Source organism: Helianthus annuus, chromosome 5 (genome assembly GCF_002127325.2).
Source record: "Helianthus annuus cultivar XRQ/B chromosome 5, HanXRQr2.0-SUNRISE, whole genome shotgun sequence".
Classification (NCBI taxonomy): domain Eukaryota; kingdom Viridiplantae; phylum Streptophyta; class Magnoliopsida; order Asterales; family Asteraceae; genus Helianthus; species Helianthus annuus.
Window position 1 is genome coordinate 115,994,255 of NC_035437.2, and position 23,096 is coordinate 116,017,350.

General features: G+C 38.1%; 1 protein-coding gene across 1 annotated transcript in view; it reads left to right on the forward strand.

The window, feature by feature from the left end:
* The first annotated feature begins 732 nt into the window (after window positions 1-732).
* LOC110943464 (protein FAR1-RELATED SEQUENCE 5-like) overlaps window positions 733-23,096 on the forward strand; it is a 35,784-nt gene continuing 13,420 nt past the window's right edge. Inside the window, exon 1 of the mRNA XM_022185213.1 lies at window positions 733-928. Coding sequence (XP_022040905.1) covers window positions 733-928 — 196 coding nt within the window. The remainder of the gene's footprint in view (window positions 929-23,096) is intronic.

Sequence of the window (23,096 nt, forward strand, 5' to 3'; positions counted from 1 at the left end):
CACCCTTTGACTTTAATTAAAACTCAAGTTATGTTATTTTTAAAGGAACTAACTTTTTTTGTTTAAACTAACTAGGTTATTTTGTATTTACTAACTTCAAAAATTAACAAGACTAACTAGTTTAAAAAATAAAATTTTTAATTATTAATTAATTTATTTAAATAAATTAAACCATGAATAAATAACCATTTTTATAACGACTGAAATAAAATAAAAAAATAAAGATTTTTCGACAATTATAACGAATACGAGAATACAAAGTTTTCCAAAAATAGGAATACGAACAACGTTTTTTTTTTAATATAGAAAGTATGAAAACGCAGGGCGTTACAACTCCATCATTAATTCTGGCTAACGTCGTTATGAAAAATGGTGACATGGCTGCCACATATTAAATGACTCAAATGACATGGATTTTTTTTCTAATGACATGGATTTTATCTGCCTCCTGACCACATAGGGCAATATTTAACAGATTTTCTCTGCGCCTTAACCACCCCAAACCCCACAATCTGAACCCCTCCTTGTTTGGCACGAGACCTGGATACTCGAGTAATGCCATTAGCCTTGTCAAAATCGTTTTGCAGCTTTGCATCCTGGGCTACATACTGAGCTCGTAAAGCATCCAATTCTGCATCCCCTGAACCAGAATTTGAGTTCCCTCTTCTTAGGTTTCTCAGGCAGCTTTTGGAAGACCCGCTTATGGGTTTTGAAGGAGATCGATTTCCAGCAATGACACCATCAGCAGCTATCGAGTGTGCATCAGAGGATTCTGGAACCGCCAATTTTGGTTTTGTCGCCAAAACTTCTGCTGCTCAACTAAGAGTGGAATTCGCACCAGTAGGGGACTTCGATGCACTCACAGTAAACTCAATTGAAGTTGAATTTTCCCCATTTAGATTCTGTCCAGTGGAAAACCCTGAAGATTGTAAGTTTTGTGATGGAAACTGGGTCGCAAAACCCTCAATTTGCTCTGGAATTGACCCGAATTGAGCACCAAATGGTAGCTCAGGATCATCAGAGGCTAGATTTGGGGGTGGATCATGAGGATGAGGGGGAATCAGAGGTGGATTTTGGATGATTGAAGAGATTTCGTTGGTGTGTTATGTTGGGGTCAGTGGCCCTTTTTAAAATAATCCATATCACTGGAAAAAAAATCCATGTCATTTGAGTCATTTAATATGTGGCAGCCACGTCACCATTTTTCATAATGACGTTAGCCAGAATTAACGGTGGAGTATTTTACAAAAAAAAAATTGGACGAGGTTGGATTATTGGCGGCTAATTCGTGACTTGGGATTATTATTGGCCAATTTCAGACCATGTGGGACAACGCTTGGATCTCTTTCAAGATTGGTAATATTTCAGTTCTCAAATACATTTACGGACTTCAATCGACTATCTGTGTTTAAGAAAAAATAAAAAATAAAACTCTATGCATTAGCGATAACCGAAAATCTGTTCTTCACGTTTTCATTATTTGTAATGGTGGAGTGGAGCTTTGAGGCCAATTGATGAAAAGAAAATGTGATGATAAGAGGCGGTTACCTGGCAGCCTGGCAGGAGTGAAAGGAGCGGCGGACTACGGTGGCATCTGATTCAATTGGTAGGGTTTGGATTTAGAAGATAGATGAATTGGGGATGTTTGGTAGGGTGCGAATGCTCTTGTACAAACAACGTCTTTGAGACTTTTTTTTTATTTAGGGGTGTTTGGATTCTTTCTCGAAAAGAACTTATTAATTTATATAAGTTATAACTTACATATACTAATTTCTCAAAAACAACTTCTCAACACACAAAAACATATTAAATAAGCTAACCTAAACACTATAAAAACAAATTATTAACTTTATAAGTCAATAAGTTATAAGTTGCTTCAAAATAAGCTAACCCAAACACCCCCTTAGTAATTTTCAAATGTGTCAAGACTTTTGTCATAAATAAATAAAATATATATTTTTTTAAAAACAAAACTAAAGCATACGATCTGTGCTAATTAAGTCATAAATAAAACAAGACCACCCGTAATGGGGTTTTTTGACGTTTTTTCCTTAAAAACGCCCAAACACGCCCATATACCGCCTCTGGGGGCGTTTTTCTTTAAAATTTGGGTTGGGGCGTGCTAAATTACACGCTGGATCAAGATTTTGTTGGCCAATCACAAGTATCCTTCTTTTTGTTTGGCCAATACCTTTTTTTGATGGTTTTTTTATTTAATTCTTTACACCCCTTTTAACATAATGCCCCACATCCTCACTACACCCATTTTAGAAAAAAAAAAAACCCCATAAATTTCGTGGCGTAAAATCACTTTCGCAAATAAATTTCGTTGCTGGCGTGGAGAGCCTATATGGTCTAATGGAACTTTCCGCAAAAGGGTTTTATATTTTATGGTTGACTGTTTTATTGAGAATAAGGTTGTTATGTTGTTTGGTTTTGATGTGGAATTAGAGAGATTTAAGTTGAAAACCTTTCCAAGTATTCCACATGCTGATTTTGATGGAAATTTAGTTGTTGTACATGAAGAGCTTCATATGTTTGTTAGTCATGGGTTTTCTCATTGGACTGGACGGTTGATTTGTGGAGGATGGAAGGTGAAAGTTGGGTGAAATTATGGATTTTTCCTCCCATACAGCCTATTATTTTATCATGCTCTATCACACATATTATAAGTACTGGCGGGTTCCTTGTGGTATCGAATGATGGAGTTGCCATTGAAATAGACACGACAATGAAAGCGGAAGATTGTTACTATCATGTACTTTGGTTTCACGGGTTATAAGGAGCAATATACACCGAGACTCTTGCTTCACCAAATATTTACTTCCATTAACTATGCTCTTTTGTTTTGTTCATTTTAATGTTTGATTATTTGTTTAGTGACATTACAAATACGTTTTATCATTTTCTTTATTATGTTCTATGGACATTACAAATACGTTTTATCATTTTCTTTATTATGTTCTATGAGTATTTATGTTATTATGTCGTTAAGGTACCCGGCCTACGGACGAGTTCTCAACTAGTTACTTATGTTGATAATTGTTTTTCTCTCCTTTGAAGGAAGGCGCCATATTCAACAAGGTTTTCGTGTGAATTTGAGGTCTTTTGAAATAATTGAATTTTAAGATTTTTTGTACAATAAAAAACTAACCGCTTTGACTTGTGATAAGTGGAGAAGGTGTGGTAGGGTCAGCCCGGCTTTTGACTTCCTACTTCACCGATTCAAAAATCAAAAACTATAAGGTCAACCTAATGTTTTTTTTTTTTTTTTTTTTTTTTTTTAACGGCCAACAGAATCAATCCCGAGCATTCTCGAGGCACCCACAGGACCAAATGGAGTACTCCGAGAGTAACCCGAGTCCACCACCAATTCCGGGGAAAACCCGGTAACCCACCCGCCCATAGGCACGACGGTGAAATTACCGGTAAAACCCGTTTGGCTCAAGGATCGAACCCAGGTTTCCCTGGGTCTTCTATCATTGCCCACCAATGGCTCACTCTGCACCAAGTGGGAGTTGAACTTGCATCTCACAAGAGAAATGCAAGCCTTCCACCACTTAATGTAGAGATCATTGGCCAACCTGATGTTATATATCTTACAATTGTTGTTTGTTTGTTTCACTCTAGATTCTTGTTAGCGTTATTGTTTTTTTCCTGTCTAATTTTTTTCATTTCATTACACATAAAAGTGTCAAATCAATAAATTACAAACAAATGGCAGGTAAACAGTTAACAAGTTGCGCCACAACCCCCGTTGTTTTTGTTCTTGTTGTTTGTTCTTTAATGAAATGCCGCCGTACCATAAAAAATAAGTCAGTGAACTTGAGTTTTAGAGTGGGTGGCTTCAATTTGATTGATTGAATTTGACAATGTCACATTGTTCGTCATGTTAATTATATGTCTAATATATGATGATTTTTTTACTTAGATGTCGACCTTCAAAACTAGAAAACAACTAGAAGGGTAATGTTTATAACATAAGCTATAACGCGTCTTTTATGTCAAACTTAAATATGCAATAATGCCACGTGCATTTTGACCCATATCGTCTGCAAACAAACATCAACAAAGTCAAGTTGAAGAATAATGAAATATCAAGCGATCACGTAGAAAATAAACAAATAAAAAGTGTGTATCTTTTGTATCAAACTTAGGTGTGTTTGTGTGGGTGGGTGGGGGTGTTGTTAAGCTTCTCTAGCTAATGAGATCTTTAGACTTTGATACATTAAAAGATATTAACATGTTACATATGTGATACCATTAACTCTTTGACTTTAATAAACCAAACTGTCACATAATTTAATAATAATATATAATCCACAATCAACACTTGATTTGAAAGTCAGTATTTAATTGTATGCTAAATAATTGAAATCTCTTATACCAATATAAAAATAATTGACTTGAAATAAATCTTCTTGCCTGAAATATAATATAGTTGTTTTTAGGATGCTTCAAAATCGACACTACAACTTTTATCCAGACTTAAAAATAAATAATCGGGTCTAAGTATGCTGATGTTCAGATCATTTCTAACACGAACCTAAATATTTGACACGAATTCAAACATGACATGAATATGAAAATCATGTCACAAACATAGACCTGAATATAGCATGAGTTTTTGTGGATTAACACGAACATGACTCTTTTAACTTGAAATTTTACTTTTAGTTCCGTATCCATTAGAAAGTTACACCCATAAATTTGGACCTATTTACGTGGATATGAATATGTTGATTTTTTTTTGAATGGCTCAGCAGAACACGCCTTTAATGAAATACCTCCACCTCCCGAGTTCGATCCCCAGGCCCCCTTAAGGTCCAGCCCCCCATTTCGAACAAACTACTCTGGTTGGGAGTCGAACCCTGCGTCTCTCACAAAAGAAACCCCTTAGGAAAAACTCCTGACCACCCCACCAAAATGGTGAAAGCAAATACTATGATTAGATTAACCAAATTGGTGCCATTAACTAATATTTTTTGCCGTCCTCAATATAATAATTAACGAGGTCTTTGATACATGTACTATAATTTATATTATATTAAGTTTATAATTCTTTGAAAATATAGAAATAATTCAATAATCCATTGACTTTACAAATTGTGATTATATAAAGAGGTACCCCACCCCTATGCTCCTAGCTTCACTTCATCTTTACAAATACACATAAAAACACCTGAAAACATGATTTGTCTAATATACGATGGCTATGGAGCTTCAACAACAACCCTTGTATTCATCGCTTGCGTTTGGGTTCCATTCGTCCAATTAAAAAATACATTTTTCAAAATTATATCTGTTTTGATGACGATGTTGTGTCTCTCACAACATCATCATGATCATGGTATTGCACGTGATCATAATGCATGTGAGAAAATGTTTTCAAACGTCTGTCATCTCCCGACTCTTCCATTTCATGATGTTGGCTCGAGAGGAGATGATAGAACCGCTAGCAATGTGGAGGATGATATATGCTCCATTTGCTTGTCAGAGTTCGGGGATGGTGATGGAGTGAGTCAACTCGACAAGTGTCATCACGTGTTCCATAAACGTTGCATTGTGCGATGGCTAGATCATGGTCATTTCACTTGCCCTCTTTGTAGATCTAGTTTGTTGAACGTCTCATGCAAACTTGTAGTGTAAAACATGTCTTTTCATGTTTCCTAGTACTATATTTTGGACGCACCTTTGATGATTCAAGTGTATAACCTTAAACTAATAGAATGTATGTTAGGTTGTGGAGTAGAATGCTCATTGTGTAATTAATCTGTACGACAATCTTAGTTATGATGTTACGATTCCAATCTAATTGTTAAAAGTTATATTTATGAATTTATGTAATTACACTTGGATAAGAGAAAAAAAAAACATGGTTTTTAGAATCACGAATTGGCCGATCGGACTGGGAATGGCTAATAACCAGTCTGATTGAGTCTATTTAAACCAGTTGAAACGGTGAATCAACCGGGTAGTTGGAGCACATTTCCTTTTTTCCTCCAAAATCTCATTTGTTGCTTCATTTACTACCGAAACTCTTTATCTTATTAAGGGGTTGTTTGTTTAGTTCTTAATTTCAGAAGTTGTCAAACAGTCCCTAACATTGCAATTTCACATAAGATATTTATATATTAATTTTTTAAATTATCTAAAACATCATCCTTTTTGAAACCGGTTTTACCCATGGCATTATAGGCTAGTGGTATTTTGGTGGTGTGATAAGACTTATGACCATTAGGTCATGGGTTCGATTCCCACAAAAGGGGGTTTTTCCAGATTTGTTGGGTTTCCTCCTGAATTGGTGTATAGTCATTATTGCCTAGTGGAGATGGATATGATCAGGTGGTTCTGCTGGTGGAACAATGATACTCCAGTGGTCCGTCAGTGATCCAAATTTGCCGTTAAAAAAAAATACAAAGTTGGGTTCGATAAGGATCCGGACTCATGATAGGGCATGATTAGCTGACCACTTGGTCTGCCTAGTGTCTACTCCTCCTCGGCCCAATTAGTATTTCAGCCCAAAGTATGTGGGTGGTGACAGACTGACAGTGGTGTAAGTATAAATAAATATATAATAATACTTAGATAGCATAGCATGTTTAATAAATCAGTTTTTTTTTAATAATAATACTTAGAGTAGTCACATTCACAACCCAACACAACCCGACCCTTAATATAAAACTAATTTCTCTTCCACGTACACAACCCAACCTAATCCAACTTAATTTTTGACACACATTGACAAGTAACCTAACCGAACCTACATAAAGTGTATTTAAATCATATTTATATTAAATAAATATTTTTAAACGAACTCTTTTTTTAATAAAATTTATACCGACATGTTCACAAAAAAAATTAAGAAATACAGTGCATTTAATTTTATTTTTAAGTTTAAATAAGATAAGTTATTTGATTAATTTATTCATTAGGGGAAAAAGTACTTTAGATTGATAAATGAAAAAGAAATAAAAAATAGTGGACCAATCAAAGTTGGACAAGTGGCAAAAAAATATGAGCACATTTAAAATTCTTGGTTCATGACCTAGGTAACGACCAGGTTGCCAATTTTTTATTTTTCATTTTGTTTATTATATTGAAACTAATACATGTTTGTTTGACATGTGGCAACCCAATTTGTATTAGGTTGCTAATGTGAGTAGTCTTAGATACCATGTTAAATAAATATGATTTTTTAAACAAATAGATTAATACTTTTTTTAAAAGATTAATTACATTTAGTCCTTATGGTTTACACAAAATAACAAGCTAAGGTACTAATAGTTTAAAATCACTTCTTAGGGTACTAACTTTCCATTTTTAACATGTGGGGGTATTAACGTTAATTCCCTGGTTAACTATTAGTACCTTAGATTGTTAGTTTGTGTAAACCACAGGGACTAACTATGTAATTAATACCCTCACATGTTAAAAAAATGGAAAGTTAGTACCCTAAGAAGTGATTTTAAACTATTAGTATCTTAGATTGTTAGTTTGTGTAAACCATAGAGACTCACTATGTAATTATTAATTAACTCTATTTTTTTAAAGTTTTATCAATATTAATAAGTATTTAAATAATACATTTAGCCTTTATTTAAGTAAACGATTTTGCGTGTAAATACAATTTGTGAAATCTTTCTATACTAATAAACAAAAATCATTTTTGGACACGTATCATTCTCTGGTAATTTCTCACCCTTATTTTTTTATTTATCTCTTTTATTAAATAATAGTAATAATAATAATATTAAACATCAATTTAACTAAATCTATTTATCTCTTTTGTTTAATTGATTTCTTTTTTAACTCTAAAGTTTCAATCTTTGGCAATTTAAGTCTAAGTTTCAATCTTTGGTATTTTAACCCCTTTGATTAATTTGATTTTTCACTTCTAATTCAAAAGTTTCATCTGTTGCAATTTAACCCCTTTAATTCTTTTTACTTTCAATCCAAAACTTTTCACCTTTTGCAATTTAATCTCAACATTTTTTTTTACTTTAAACTTTAGTCTCCTTATATACTTTTCATCTTTCATAAGTTCCCCGTTTAACGTGTCGTTCTAAATTTCCGACTTAACACGCCGCAACGTGCGTGTGGGATTCAACGTTTTTTCATCATTTTTTCTTGTTTGACATTTCCGTCGCAGCGCGTCCATTTTTCCCAATGTTTTAAAAACCGGTTTTTAGATCAAACCGTATTAGGCTAAAAAATGGTTTAACCAGTTGAACCAGGTTGTACCGAGCGGTTCAACCGGGTTGACTAGCTACCTCTATAATTTCATAAATTACAACATCAACTCAAAAGTTAATCCAAAAATGAATGATTACGTATTTAAAGAGAATCCAAAAGTAAATTCATAATAAAAAAATAATCTAAAAGATAATTGAAAATCATTCAATTTTCCAACAAACTCTTTCAAATGAAAGTGTACGATATGTTTAAGCCATTTGAGTGTTGAATACATCAACTATTTTCGTTTCACACAATATTAAATAAGAACTTTTAGTTACGAATAATCATAATATATAAAAATCACATAAGATCAATAACATATATATTGAAAATAAGTATCAACTCAAACTAAAATTGTCACACCCCAACCAATGGCGGAATCATCGGGGCATGGCACTGAGCGAAACAGATTGTCCAGAAGTTTCCATAACAACTATCATTATTTAATTTATGTAACACGTCCCATACCGTGCCTCAAATAGCAAAACAAATTATTACAAATAACATCTAGCCAAATATTCTGTTCCGACAACTCAGATTCAAATAAAAATATAAATATTGTTTAATTGTTTCTAGAGACTCGATCTGCAAAAGATCTACAGACAACTATGCTCTAGACGCTTATTCCTAGCTCACCTTCCTAGCAGATAAGCATCCTAATTGCCTGTCACATACGTTAAAATAAAGTCAATACATAAAATATAAAGGTGAGCATACAAGTTTGATAATAGCATGTAGAGTTTGAAATAGCTTATGCATAACCAGCACGTAGACAGAGGAAAACGAAGCATGTTAATTATCGACATGGATCTATCGATACCAATGACTGCGGGTTGACTGTCCGAGACAGTTCACAATACATGATTACCACCGTAATCCATGCAAGTAATTGTCCTTAACAACCCCCGTGTGAACGGGTGCTGAGTCCAAACTAAAGTACTACGTCGTTAAGGCAGGTAGACAGCATTTCATGTGTAAACATAACAACAAGCATTCATTTAGTCACGTAATACATGCAGAAAACGGTTAGCGTATAAAGTAATTGAGTAGTGTGATCGATTGTGATTTTAGATAAGTAACGTATGTAACACCCAAAAGTGCTAAAGCAAAAAGGGTTCAAGTATACTCACAGCGATTGACTGATGGATTGAAGGGAGCGCTTGAGAGTAGGGTTAGCCTGAATAGTTCGATAGCATAACGATGAGTAACGCGTAAAATGGAAACAAGTGATGATAGGTCGAACAGCCTGGTCGATCGAACTGGAGGTTCGATCGAACGGGTTGTTCGTTCGGACAGCCTGTTCGATCGGCCGGTAGGCTCGATCGGTTGGACTGTTCGAGTGGATTGTTTCTTCCTTTGAGTACGATGTGTTTGTGTATGATGGTTTGTTCTTTTGAAGTTTTCGTTGTAGTATTTGAGAACATTGAAGTGTTCTTACCTTTCAGGTCGATCGATCGAACGGGCCGTTCGATCGGTCGGCTTAACCGATCGGTTAGACATTTCATCAGTAGTTCTCAGCAGGATATCACCTGATCGAACAACATGTTCGATCGGGTGGCACTCCAATACGTCGAACTAGTTGCAAAATCGATTAAGGGTTGAAGCATAGTATCTCATGACCCGATGAGTAATGTTATCGAACAGCTCGTTCGATCGAACATCACCTCGTTCAACACTATACATCATGAAATTGTCAAAGTTGTGGGGCCATGTGCTAGCCGATCGGCTGGCCTGGTCGATCGGTTGTCATGTCCGATCGGTTGGGCTGTTCGTTCGAACAGCCCATTCGATCGGTCAGCATCCTGACCTGGTCGGCCTCTTCGTTTAACACTTTGCTGTTTTGATTGTTTGACGTTATATTGAGATATTTTGACAACGAGTTGAACCATGGTACCTTCGTTCCTACTTGTTTCCTTTGCTCGGACAGGAATTACCCAAGTCCGGCCGGTGAACGATTCGGAACGGAGTTTATAGTTTAACCCGAAGTCGGTGAATCTCGTAGGTGGAATCCGAATCTTGAACCACTTGACCATTAGAAGGATTGGTGAGTTGGCTCAAGCTCCGTTTCTACCGGTTTGAAGGCATTGAGTGTAAAAGAGTTGAAAGAAGGTTGGAAAATCCATCTTTCAATTCTTCACACTATGTAAATGTTCAGATATGTGGTAGATCTTAGTGTTTTTATGTGGAAATCGGCTAGATCCAAGTGATTCCTGGTGGATTGAGGCCAAAACATGAAGTTCTTGAAGAACACCATGATGACATCATCCTAGAATGCTTAGATCTTGATGATTTCACGGTTAGAAATCAAGATTTGAAAGATAGAAAGGTGTAGGAGTGTGTATTGATCAAGAAAGTACAAGATTTAGGATGAAAACTTACCGAAATCGGAAGATATCTGAGAAAAGAAGGGGAGCACGAGCTGGTCGGTCAGAAGGTTTCCAAAAGTGGAAAGAATGACAATGAGAGGCCTATTTATAGGCTTCCCAAAGAGGAAAGGGCTGGCCGATTGGCCTGGCATCCCAATCGGATAGCCTGCTCGATCGGACAGTCTGTCCGATCAGCCGGGCTGTTCGATCGGCTAGGAGCCTGATCGATCCACAGCCTGTTTTGAGCGTTCGGTGCGACGATTTCTGATATTTCGATTTCGATTGAAGACGATACGAGTACGATAGAGTTTCCTATTCAAATTACTTTTAGTCCCAACCACTATATCTACATACAAGCATCTACATCCCATATTCGATTTCGATTGAGTTCGATTAAGTTTCGAGTTTCGATTCGATTCGATTGATCGCCACACATAACATAAAGTAAGCACGCACAGGTAAGACATAAGGCACACACACACACACACACGTAATATAACACCAAATTCGCATAATTCGAGTTTCGAGTTCGATTGATGATTCGATTAACTTGATTATTGATTGATTAACTTTATCGCATTGTTACTTTCTGCTATTCACAGTTCGAAAAGCGTTTCGCGTCGATTAAACATTCGATTACCTCGATTTCTCTGATTGACAACACTTACTCCACATGATACAAAACATAAAATAGACTAATTACAGTCAAGAAGTCAAACTTGACTTGGACTTTGACATTGACATTCGAAAACACGGGGTGTTACAAAAATAACCCTGTGTCGGTACCGGTATTACGTTTCAAACCAGTATACCGGATTTTACCGCCGGTACAAACCTTATGCCGTTTCACTTATTTACCGGGGTGTTTCGTACCGGATTTACATCTGGAAACGGTAATACCGATATAACCAGCCGGTATTTACCGGTTTTGAAACGTTGAATTTTTCCCCATTTGATAGGTCTGTCGCAACGTGCGAGTCAGAGATCGACTTAGTTATTTTTTTCTTGGTTTTACACATAGGCTCGTGGTCATGTGAGAAACATTTGTCCTTCATCTAACATGATATATAACTATTGAATCCCAACGCCAGATTGCGGCGGGTGAATTACTTATGTTGATAATTTTTTTTCTCTCCTTTTAAAGTTTAAGATTTATATAATTAAACTTCATTTTGTTTATTACCAATATGATCGTTATTATTTTTAAATCTTCCTATACTAATAAACGAAAATTATTTTTGGACACGTGTCACTTTCTGGTGCTTTCTCACCTAATTTTTCCCATTTATCTCTCATATTAAATAATATTAATTTTAAACAAAATATTAGATAAGAATAAATATTTAGATAAGGATAAACGTTTGTTTTTATTATGATCATTAATATTTAGATAATAAATTTCTCGCTTCAGATCTTTATTTAAACAACTGCGGGTACTTAGCCTTCATGTCGCTTTCGAGTTCCCAAGTGAACTCTGCGCCTCATTTGCCTTCCCATCGGACTTTCACGATGGTGATGCGTGAGCGTCTGAGTTGCTTGGTTTGGCGATCCATGATTTCGACAGGCTTTTCCACGAAGTGCAACGTATCGTTGACTTGAAGGTCGTCGAGGGGTACAATCAGATCATGATCAGCTAGGCATTTTCGGAGGTTTGACACATGGAAAGTCAGGTGGACGTTCCTAAGTTCCTCCGGTAGTTCGAGTCTGTAGGCGACTTTTCCGATCCTTTCCAGAATCTTAAAAGGTCCAACATATCGAGGCGCTAGTTTCCCTTTCTTGCCGAATCTGACCACACCCTTCCAAGGTGATACCTTTAGGAGTACGTAGTCACCAACGTCAAATTCAAGGGGCTTGCGTCTTCTATCGGCGTAACTTTTCTGTCTATCCCTGGCGTTCGACAAGTTGTCTCGAATCTGGAGGATTTTGTCAGTCGTTTCTTGTAGTAACTCGGGACCGGTTAATTGTGAGTGACCGATCTCGTGCCATACAATAGGCGATCGACATCTTCTTCCATATAAAGCCTCGAATGGTGCCATTTGGATGCTGGCATGATAGCTGTTGTTGTACGAGAATTCGACTAACGGTAGGTATTTGTCCCAACTACCACCGAAGTCTATAACGCAGCGCGGAGCATGTCTTCAAGAGTACGGATCGTCCTTTCAGTCTGTCCGTCGGTTTGAGGATGGAATGCAGTACTTAGGTTAAGCGACGTACCAAGAGTTGCTTGAAACGTTTCCCACAATCGCGAAGTAAACCGAGCATCACGGTCCGAAATGATGTCACGTGGCGTACCATGATTACAAATGATCTCATCGGTGTAGATTCGGGCTAGTCGTTCTACCTTGTAGTCTTCCCGTATTGGCAAAAAGTGGGCTGATTTGGTCAGACGATCAACTATGACCCAAATGTTGTCGTGACCTGATAGCGTGGGCGGAAGTTTGGTTATGAAATCCATAGATATACTCTCCCACTTCCATATTGGGATTGGAGGTTGTTCGAGTAAGCCAGACGGTCGTTGATGTTCAGCCTTAACTCTCGCACAAGTTAGGCAACTTCCAACATAGAGAGCAATATCCCGTTTCATGCCCGGCCACCAGTACTTGTAACGAAGATCCTGGTACATTTTATCGGCACCGGGATGAATAGAATACCGGGATTTGTGGGCTTCGTCTATTAAAATCTTTCGCAAACCGGTCCGCTTAGAGATCCAAATTCGATCCAGATAATAGAAAATCCCATTTGCTTTGCTTACAAGCTGAGTTCCATCGTGATAAATCCTTTCTTTCTTCAGAGTGCGTTCATTAAAACATGCATGCTGGGCTTCGCGGATGAGGGTTTCGAGATCATGCTGGGCTTGGGTATTGCGAATACTGAGCAAATAACTCCGTCTGCTGAGGGCGTCGGCAACAACATTTGCCTTGCTTGGGTGATAACGAATCTCACAGTCGTAATCGTTAAGAAGTTCTACCCATCGGAGTTGACGCATGTTAAGTTCTTTCTGATTAAAGATGTGTTGTAAACTCCTGTGATTGGTGAAGATCGTACACTTGGTACCATACAGGTAGTGTCGCCAAATCTTCAATGCAAAAACAACTGCGCCTAGCTCGAGATCATGGGTTGAATAGTTCTTCTCGTGGATTTTGAGCTGACGAGATACGTAAGCTATAACCTTGTCCCGTTACATGAGAACACAACCGAGACCAAGGTTGGAAGCATCACAATAGACAATGAAATCGTTGTTTCCGTCGGGCAATGTGAGGACAGGAGCATTGCAAAGCATATGCTTGAGGGTTTGAAAAGCAGACTCCTGTTCAGTTCCCCAAACAAAAGACTTGTCTTTATGGGTAAGGGCGGTAAGCGTCACAGCGATCTTAGAGAATCCTTCGATAAATCGTCGATAATAGCCTGCTAGTCCGAGAAAAGAACGAACTTCAGACGGGTTCTTAGGCGTAATCCAACTCTTAACTGCTTCAATCTTCGCGGGATCGGCATGAATACCTTGGCTATTAACGATGTGACCCAGAAACTGAAGCTCCTCCAGCCAGAATTCGCACTTGGAGAACTTGGTGTAGAGTTGATTCCCCTGGAGTAGCTCGAGAACCAAACGTAGATGTTGCGCGTGTTCGGTCTTCGACTTAGAATAGATCAAGACCTCGTCGATGAACACGATGACGAAACGGTCTAGAAATGGCTTACACATGCGATTCATCAGATCCATGAAAACCGCGGGTGCGTTAGTTAAACCAAATGGCATAACAACGAATTCATAATGGCCGTATCGAGTACGAAAAGCGGTTTTGGGGATGTTTTCCTCTTGAATGCGCAATTGATGATAGCCTGAGCGTAGATCGATCTTCGAAAAACACTTGGCGCCTTGCAGCTGATCAAATAAGTCATTGATTCGAGGCAAAGGGTAACGGTTCTTGATGGTTAGCTTATTCAACTCCCGATAATCGATGCACATCCTGAACGACCCATCCTTCTTTTTAACGAAAAGGACTGGCGCGCCCCAAGGAGAAGCGCTCGGGCGAATAAAGCCTTTTTCAAGTAACTCCTGGAGTTGGTTCGAGAGTTCCCGCATTTCGGATGGCGCGAGTCGATAAGGGGCTTTGGCAACAGGGTTAGCTCCAGAAACGAGGTCGATACGAAAGTCGATATCACGACTTGGCGGTAGTCCAGGAAGATCATCAGGGAACACCTGAGGAAATTCACGGACCACTGGAACGTCTTTGACTTTGGCCTTCCTTTTCTTTTCCTTCTCCGCTACTACAATGTTAGCCAGGAAAGCTCTGTATTCCTTGGGGAGATACTTGCTAGCTTGGATGCATGGCATGAGCTTGAGGCCCTTCGAAGCAGTTTCACCGTACACACATAAAAGATCACCATTCGCGAGCGAGAATCGAATCATCTTATCAAAGCCCACAACTTCAGCATGGTTTCCGCGAAGAAAGTCCATGCCTATTATGACATCGAAACTTCCGAGTTGCATGGGAATAAGGTCGATTGGGAAGATGTGATTGTTGAGCTCGAGAGTACAATCATGGAGAACAGAGTTAACGGCAACAGTTCTTCCAGTAGCGACTTCGACTTCGAATGACGAGGGGAGATAGGAGCGCTTACGACTAAGGAGCTTCTCGAATTCAAACGACACAAAGCAGTTATCGGCTCCAGTATCAAACAAACACGATGCATAAATACCATTCACAAGGAACGTACCATTAACCACGTTGTTGTCAGCCTGGGCTTGACGAGGATTGATGTTGAAGGTTCTGGCACGGGCTGCTTGTTGCTGCTGCTGAAGCTGCTGCTGCTGCTGTTGGGGCTCTTGTTTCACAACCCTGTTCGGGCACATGTTGGCAAAGTGGTTAGGATCACCACATGCAAAGCAGACTCGAGCATTGACCGCGGGTGCTTGAGCTGCGGGTTGGCCTTGAGGGGCTGGGAGTAGAGCTTGATGAGCGGCGGCTTGAACTAGGGCTTGACAAGGACCATAGCGACAGTTAGCAGTGAAATGACCGTAGAGATTGCAGTAAGCGCAGAAACGACAGGCGATTCCCACCGGATGATGATATGAGCATGTCAGGCAGAGCGGGTGGGGACCTGTGTAAGCACGCTTCGCTGGCGGTGCATTGGTCACTGGGGCTGGTCGGTGATGATACTGCTGCTGAGCCGGTACGGCTTGCAGAGGGGCAGCAGTTGTTGTGACTGCACAGTTCTTGCTGGAGCTGCTGTTGTTGTTGTGCTTCTTCTTGCGACGTGATGACTTGGATGGCTGAGCAGTGGAGTCGGCAGTTGGTGCAGTTGTAGCTTGATGTAGAGACTTGGATGGCTTATCCAGAAACCAGACTTTACCCGCTTGTCATTGATCTTGGCGGCAAGCAAGTAGGTCTCCTCAATTGATGATGTCTTGGCGGCATGAACATAGTCGGCTACACAATCAGGTAGAGCTCGAATGTACTTCTTGATGGCCATGTCTGGAGTCTTGACTTGATCGGGACAGATAATGCTAAGCTGCTTGAAACGAGCAGTTAAAGCAGTGTTGTCTCCGTCCTTCTGCTTGATGTTCCAAAACTCGTCCTCCAGCTTCTGGCGTTCATGGGGAGGGCAGAATTCGTCTATCATGATGGCCTTCAGCTCTTCCCAAGTCAGCTCATAAGCTGCATCATTCCCGCGGTTTTTTTGTTCGGCCGTCCACAAGTCTAGAGCTCGGGACTGAAAGACACCGGTCGCATTGAGGGCACGGAGATTTTCAGGATAGCCGCTTTGGCGCAGAGTGACTTCAACCGAATCAAACCATTGAAACATGGCGGTAGGGCCATCTTCTCCGGTAAACTCTTTTGGTCCGCATGCCTTGAACTGTTTGAAACTGAAAACAGTCTTGTTAGCATCTTTAGGAGCATCGATTCGCGACTCCTCAGACGACTTGCTGACATTTTCATACACCTCGCTTACAACTTTTGCCACTTGCTTCGCGATGATAGCAGCGAGACGCTTGTCTCTCTTCTCTTGGCGGGTAAGTGGGGTTCGGTGTCCAGATGACGACATGGTCTGCAACAGACATCGTCGTAGGTCTCAGACACAACAATCGAATCTCGCCTCACACGTCTACTACTTACTAAAGCTCAGGAACACGATAAGGCATGAATTGCATAAACACACAGGCACAAAACCACAGATTCATGTAATCATAAAAGCATAGAAGCACATAGAACACATAATCACAGAAGCACATAAGTACAGAATCACGTAATCACAGAAACACATACACATTTAATCACCGAGGCAGTCAGAATACAGAAACCTATTATTCAAAGCTTGCGTGTCGTTCGTATATATCGGTCGCGTATAGCGTATTGGGTAGTATAGTATAAGCGTATATTATAGCGTAATTTCATCTAGATTTGCAATGACTTGTTAGTGTTTTGAGATAGGAGAGCAATGCGAGTCGTGTGTGTCGATCATAGTGATAGCAAAATCGAATAATTACCAAAATTAAACACATAAACAAATAATTACACATAAAGCACATAAAATCGACGAATCATCAGAGTCGGCAGTTGCGGGCTCAGAATCGAAACACATGAAATCGAGAAATAGATTGTCTGCGGCTACTAGACGTCGACTACCCAAAGCGATTCGACTATTCGGAGTAGACTTGTTGTCACTTTTCGGCTCTCGGGATCGCGTTTCTGCCTCGATTCTTGGGCATTCAACACGTATTCCCTAGGTCATACTTGTGAGTTCAGGTCGTTGGAGTCCGTCGAGGCTTTGGTGAGATAAATAAAAATCCGGAACAAGTTATCAAGGTTAGGGTTTCACCCCTAGCTTAGCAACTTCTTCCTTGTTTTGAGGAGATTATTCATCAAAATATGGATTTCACTCCTGATTTGGTATAATTCTCCTCGTTCATTATCGAAAATAATGAGGAAATCATTGATAAATTGATAAAATCAGCATTGACCAAACAATTTAGTCGAGAGTTTGCGGCTTTCACACCTAATCTCGACTAAATCGCTTGACTCTTTTTGAAAATTCGAGTGCAGTGATAGCGAAGAATATTAGAATATAGCACATAAGCTTGGTCTGTTGGTTCCTAACTATAGTCTAGGTCTCTAAGACAGCGACCCAGACTAGGTCGTGTCTAGCCTAATTCCCTATAGTTATGGCTCTGATACCAATCTGTCACACCCCAACCGATGGCGGAATCATCGGGGCATGGCACTGAGCGAAACAGATTGTCCAGAAGTTTCCATAACAACTATCATTACCATTCAATTTATGTAACACATCCCATACCGTGCCTCAAATAGCAAAACAAATTATTACAAATAACATCTAGCCAAATATACTGTTCCGACAACTCAGATTTAAATAAAAATATAAATATTGTTTAATTGTTTCTAGAGACTCAATCTGCAAGATCTACAGACAACTATGCTCTAGACGCATATTCCTAGCTCGCCTTCCTAGCAGATAAGCATCCTAATTGCCTGTCACATACGTTAAAATAAAGTCAATACATAAAATGTAAAGGTGAGCATACAAGTTTGATAATAGCATGTAGAGTTCGAAATAGTTTACGCATAACCAGCACGTACACAGAGGAAAACGAAGCATGTTAATTATCGACATGGATCTATCGATACCAATGACTGCGGGTTGACTGTCCGAGACAGTTCACAATACATGATTACCACCGTAATCCATGCAAGTAATTGTCCTTAACAACCCCCGTGTGAACGGGTGCTGAGTCAAAACTATAGTACTACGTCGTTAAGGCAGGTAGACAGCATTTCATGTGTAAACATAACAACAAGCATTCATTTAGTCACGTAATACATGCAGAACGGTTAGCGTATAAAGTAATTGAGGAGTGTGATCGATTGTGATTTTAGATAAGTAACGTATGTAACACCCAAAAGTGCTAAAGCAAAAGGGGTTCGAGTATACTCACAGCGATTGACTGATGGATTGAAGGGAGCGCTTGAGAGTAGGGTTAGCCTGAATAGTTCGATAGCATAACGATGAGTAACGCGTAAAATGGAAACAAGTGATGATAGGTCGAACAGCCTGGTCGATCGAACTGGAGGTTCGATCGAACGGGTTGTTCGTTCGGTTAGACAGTTCGTTCGGACAGCCTGTTCGATCGGCCCGTAGGCTCGATCGGTTGGACTGTTCGAGTGGATTGTTTCTTCCTTTGAGTAGGATGTGTTTGTGTATGATAGTTTGTCCTTTTGAAGTTTTCGTTGTAGTATTTGAGAACATTGAAGTGTTCTTACTTTTCAGGTCGATCGGTCGAACGGGTCGTTCGATCGGTCGGCTTAACCGATCGGTTAGACATTTCATTAGTAGTTCTCAGCAGGATGTCACCTGATCGAACAACATGTTCAATCGGGTGGCACTCCAATACGTCGAACGAGTTGCAAAATCGATTAAGGGTTGAAGCATAGTATCTCATGATCCGATGAGTAATGTTATCGAACAACTCGTTCGATCGAACATCACCTCGTTCAATACTATACATCATGAAATTGTCAAAGTTGTGGGGCCATGTGCTAGCCGATCGGCTGGCCTGGTCGATCGGTTGGGCTGTTCATTCGAACAGCCTGTTCGATCGGTCAGCATCCTGACCTGGTCGGCCTTTTCGTTTAACACTTGGCTGTTTTGATTGTTTGACGTTATATTGAGATATTTTGACAACGAGTTGAACCATGGTACATTCGTTCCTACTTGTTTCCTCTGCTCGGACAGGAATCACCCAAGTCCGGCCGGTGAACGGTTCGGAACGGAGTTTATAGTTTAACCCGAAGTCGGTGAATCTCGTAGGTGGAATCCGAATCTTGAACCACTTGACCATTAGAAGGATTGGTGGGTTGGCTCAAGCTCCGTTTCTACCGGTTTGAAGGCATTGAGTGTAAAAGAGTTGAAAGAAGGTTGGAAAATCCATCTTTCAATTCTTCACACTATGTAAATGTTCAGATCTGTGGTAGATCTTAGTGTTTTTATATGGAAATCGACTAGATCCAAGTGATTCTTGGTGGATTGAGGCCAAAACATGAAGTTCTTGAAGAACACCATGATGACATCTTCCTAGAATGCTTAGATCTTGATGATTTCACGGTTAGAAATCAAGATTTGAAAGATAGAAAGGTGTAGGAGTGTGTATTGATCAAGAAAGTACAAGATTTAGGATGAAAACTTACCGAAATCGGAAGAAATCAGAGAAAAGAAGGGGAGCACGAGCTGGTCGGTCAGAAGGTTTCCAAAAGTGGAATGAATGACAATGACAGGCCTATTTATAGGCTTCCCAAAGAGGAAAGGGCTGGCCGATCGGCCAGGCATCCCGATCGGACAGCCTGCTCGATCAGACAGTCTGTCCGATCGGCTGGGCTATTCGATCGGCTAGGAGCCTGATCGATCCACAGCCTGTTTTGAGTGTTCGGTGCGACGATTTCTGATATTTCGATTTCGATTAAAGACGATACGAGTACGATAGAGTTTCCTATTCAAATTACTTTTAGTCCCAACCACTATATCTACATACAAGCATCTACATCCCATATTCGATTTCGATTGAGTTCGATTGAGTTTCGAGTTTTGATTCGATTGATCGCCACACATAACATAAAGTAAGCACACACAGGTAACACATAAGGCATACACACACACACGTAATGTAACACCAAATTCGCATAATTCGAGTTTCGAGTTCGATTGATGATTCGATTAACTTGATTATTGATTGATTAACTTTATCGCATTGTTACTTTCTGCTATTCACAGTTCGAAAAGCGTTTCGCGTCGATTAAACATTCGATTACCTCGATTTCTCTGATTGACAACACTTGCTCCACATAATACAAAACATAAAATAGACTAATTACAGTCAAGAAGTCAAACTTGACTTGGACTTTGACTTTGACATTCGAAAACACGGGGTGTTACAAAAATAACCCTGTGTCGGTACCGGTATTACGTTTCAAACCGGTATACCGGATTTTACCGCCGGTGCAAACCTTATGCCGTTTCACTTATTTATCAGGGTGTTTCGTACCGGATTTACATCTGGAAACGGTAATACCGATATAACCAGCTGGTATTTACCGGTTTTAAAACATTGAATTTTCCCCATTTGATAGGTCTGTCGCAACGTGCGAGTCAGAGATCGACTTAGTTATTTTTTTCTCGGTTTTACACATAGGCTCGTGGTCATGTGAGAAACATTTGTCCTTCATCTAACATGATATATAACTATTGAATCCCCCGCCACATTGCGGCGAATGAATTACTTATGTTGATAATTGTTTTTCTCTCCTTTTAAAGTTTAAGATTTATATAATTAAACTTCATTTTGTTTATTACCAATACGATCGTTATTATTTTTAAATCTTCCTATACTAATAAACGAAAATTATTTTTGGACACGTGTCATTTTCTGGTGCTTTCTCACCTTATTTTTCCCATTTATCTCTCATATTAAATAATATTAATTTTAAACAAAATATTAGATAAGAATAAATATTTAGATAAGGATAAACGTTTGTTTTTATTATGATCATATTAAATAATAATAATTTTTTTAAAAATAGATAAGAATATAAACATTTATTTTTATTATAATCAAGTAAATGATGATGATGATGATGATGATGATGATGATGATGATGATGATGATGATAATAATAATAATAATTTGAAAAAAAAAATATAATTCATTCAAAGAGAATTAAATTCTTGATTTTACGGTATAATTCAAAAAAATGATGAAACATATAAAAACGTGGGGATTGATCTCCATCTTTTTGTACCATAAACTCTTTTGAATATAAATATAACACAAGTGTATTGTGAATGAAATAAACAAATAAGCATAAAGATGCATAAAACTAACTAAAATAATTGTATCTCATAATTTGAATGTATAATAAAAACGGGATTCAACCACATGTAATACATGTGTTTTTAACCTAATAATAAATAAAAAAAGTAAAATGTTATAATAAGTAAATAGTACATCAATGTTTATTTTTAAAACATAAATCTTGATGACTATTTGTGTTAACATATAACATTATATTTTATTCAACACGTGCAATATACGAGTTTTTTTAAGAGATACATATTTTTATTATTTATAATATAAAATTAAATTTATGTAACCCGTGTAATACACGGGGTTAATAAGGGCAATATGATCGTTATTTTTAAATCATTATAACATGTAATCTATCTACTATAATAAAAGAAACCAAGTTTTGGACACATGTCACTCATTGAAGCCATCTATTTTAATAGATAATTAATATCAATTAAAAGATAATTATACAATTTAAATTTAATATAAATTTAAACAATTCATATAGGAGATAATATATATATATATATATATATATATATATAATATTTAAAATAGAGTAAATTATAAAAACCCTCCTTTAGAGTAGGGGGGTTATTGCACGGACCTCCCGGCCGCTGGAGTGATCCCACTCCACAAGCTAGCAACGTCCCAATGCTGCCTGGCGGTGAATACCCCATCCCGAGCTGAGTCCGTTTCCCTCTGGGAAGAAGGTGGCAGAATACCCCCTGCCTGCACTCGAACCCGGGTCTCTATGAAGAGTAGAGGTGGGACTTGCCAACTGGGACACCCCAGTTGGTTAACCCTCCTTTAGAGTAAATTACAAAAACCCTCCTTTATGTATGTCACTTATTGCAAACTGTGTTCTTTGTCTTCAATAATTACAAAAAACGTACTCGATGTTTGCAAAGCCTTGCAAGTGATGTCCTTTAGCCCTAACTCAGTTAATTTAAATGATTAATTTATTTTATTAAACTAAAATAGTTAAGGGTAGAACCTATTTCAAAAATGTTTAAAATGTGTTTATTGGTTCTATACTTATATTTTCGTGTTCAATTCTCAACTCAAATACGGTAATCACTATGTTTACGTGACATTTATAAGAACAATCACCACAATCACCCTCCATCGTATATCGAGTATATCAGTTAGTTTTTTTTTTAAATATAAATTTTTATTAGATTCATTCAACCCGTGTAATAAACGAGGTTTTTTAAATATATAACATTTTTATTTTTTACTATACAAAATTACATTTATGCAACTCGTGTAATAATCGGGGTTTTAAAAATATAACTTTTTTATTATGTAGTATATAAAATTTGATTTATTCAATACATATAATACATAGGATTTATAAAGATATAACTTTTTATTGTTTGGTATATAAAATTACAAATGTTCAACCCGTATAACACAGTCTCCCGCTTTAGTCTCCCTAATGGTCCAACTTAGTCTCGCTCCTCAGCTCGACGTGGTTCTTAAAAATGTAACTTTTTTATTATTTAATATATAAAATTATATTTACTCAACCAGTACAACACACAGGGTTCTTAAAGATATAATTTTTTTTATTATTTAATATATAAAATTATATTTATTCAACCAATGTAATAAACGAGATTTTTAAATATATA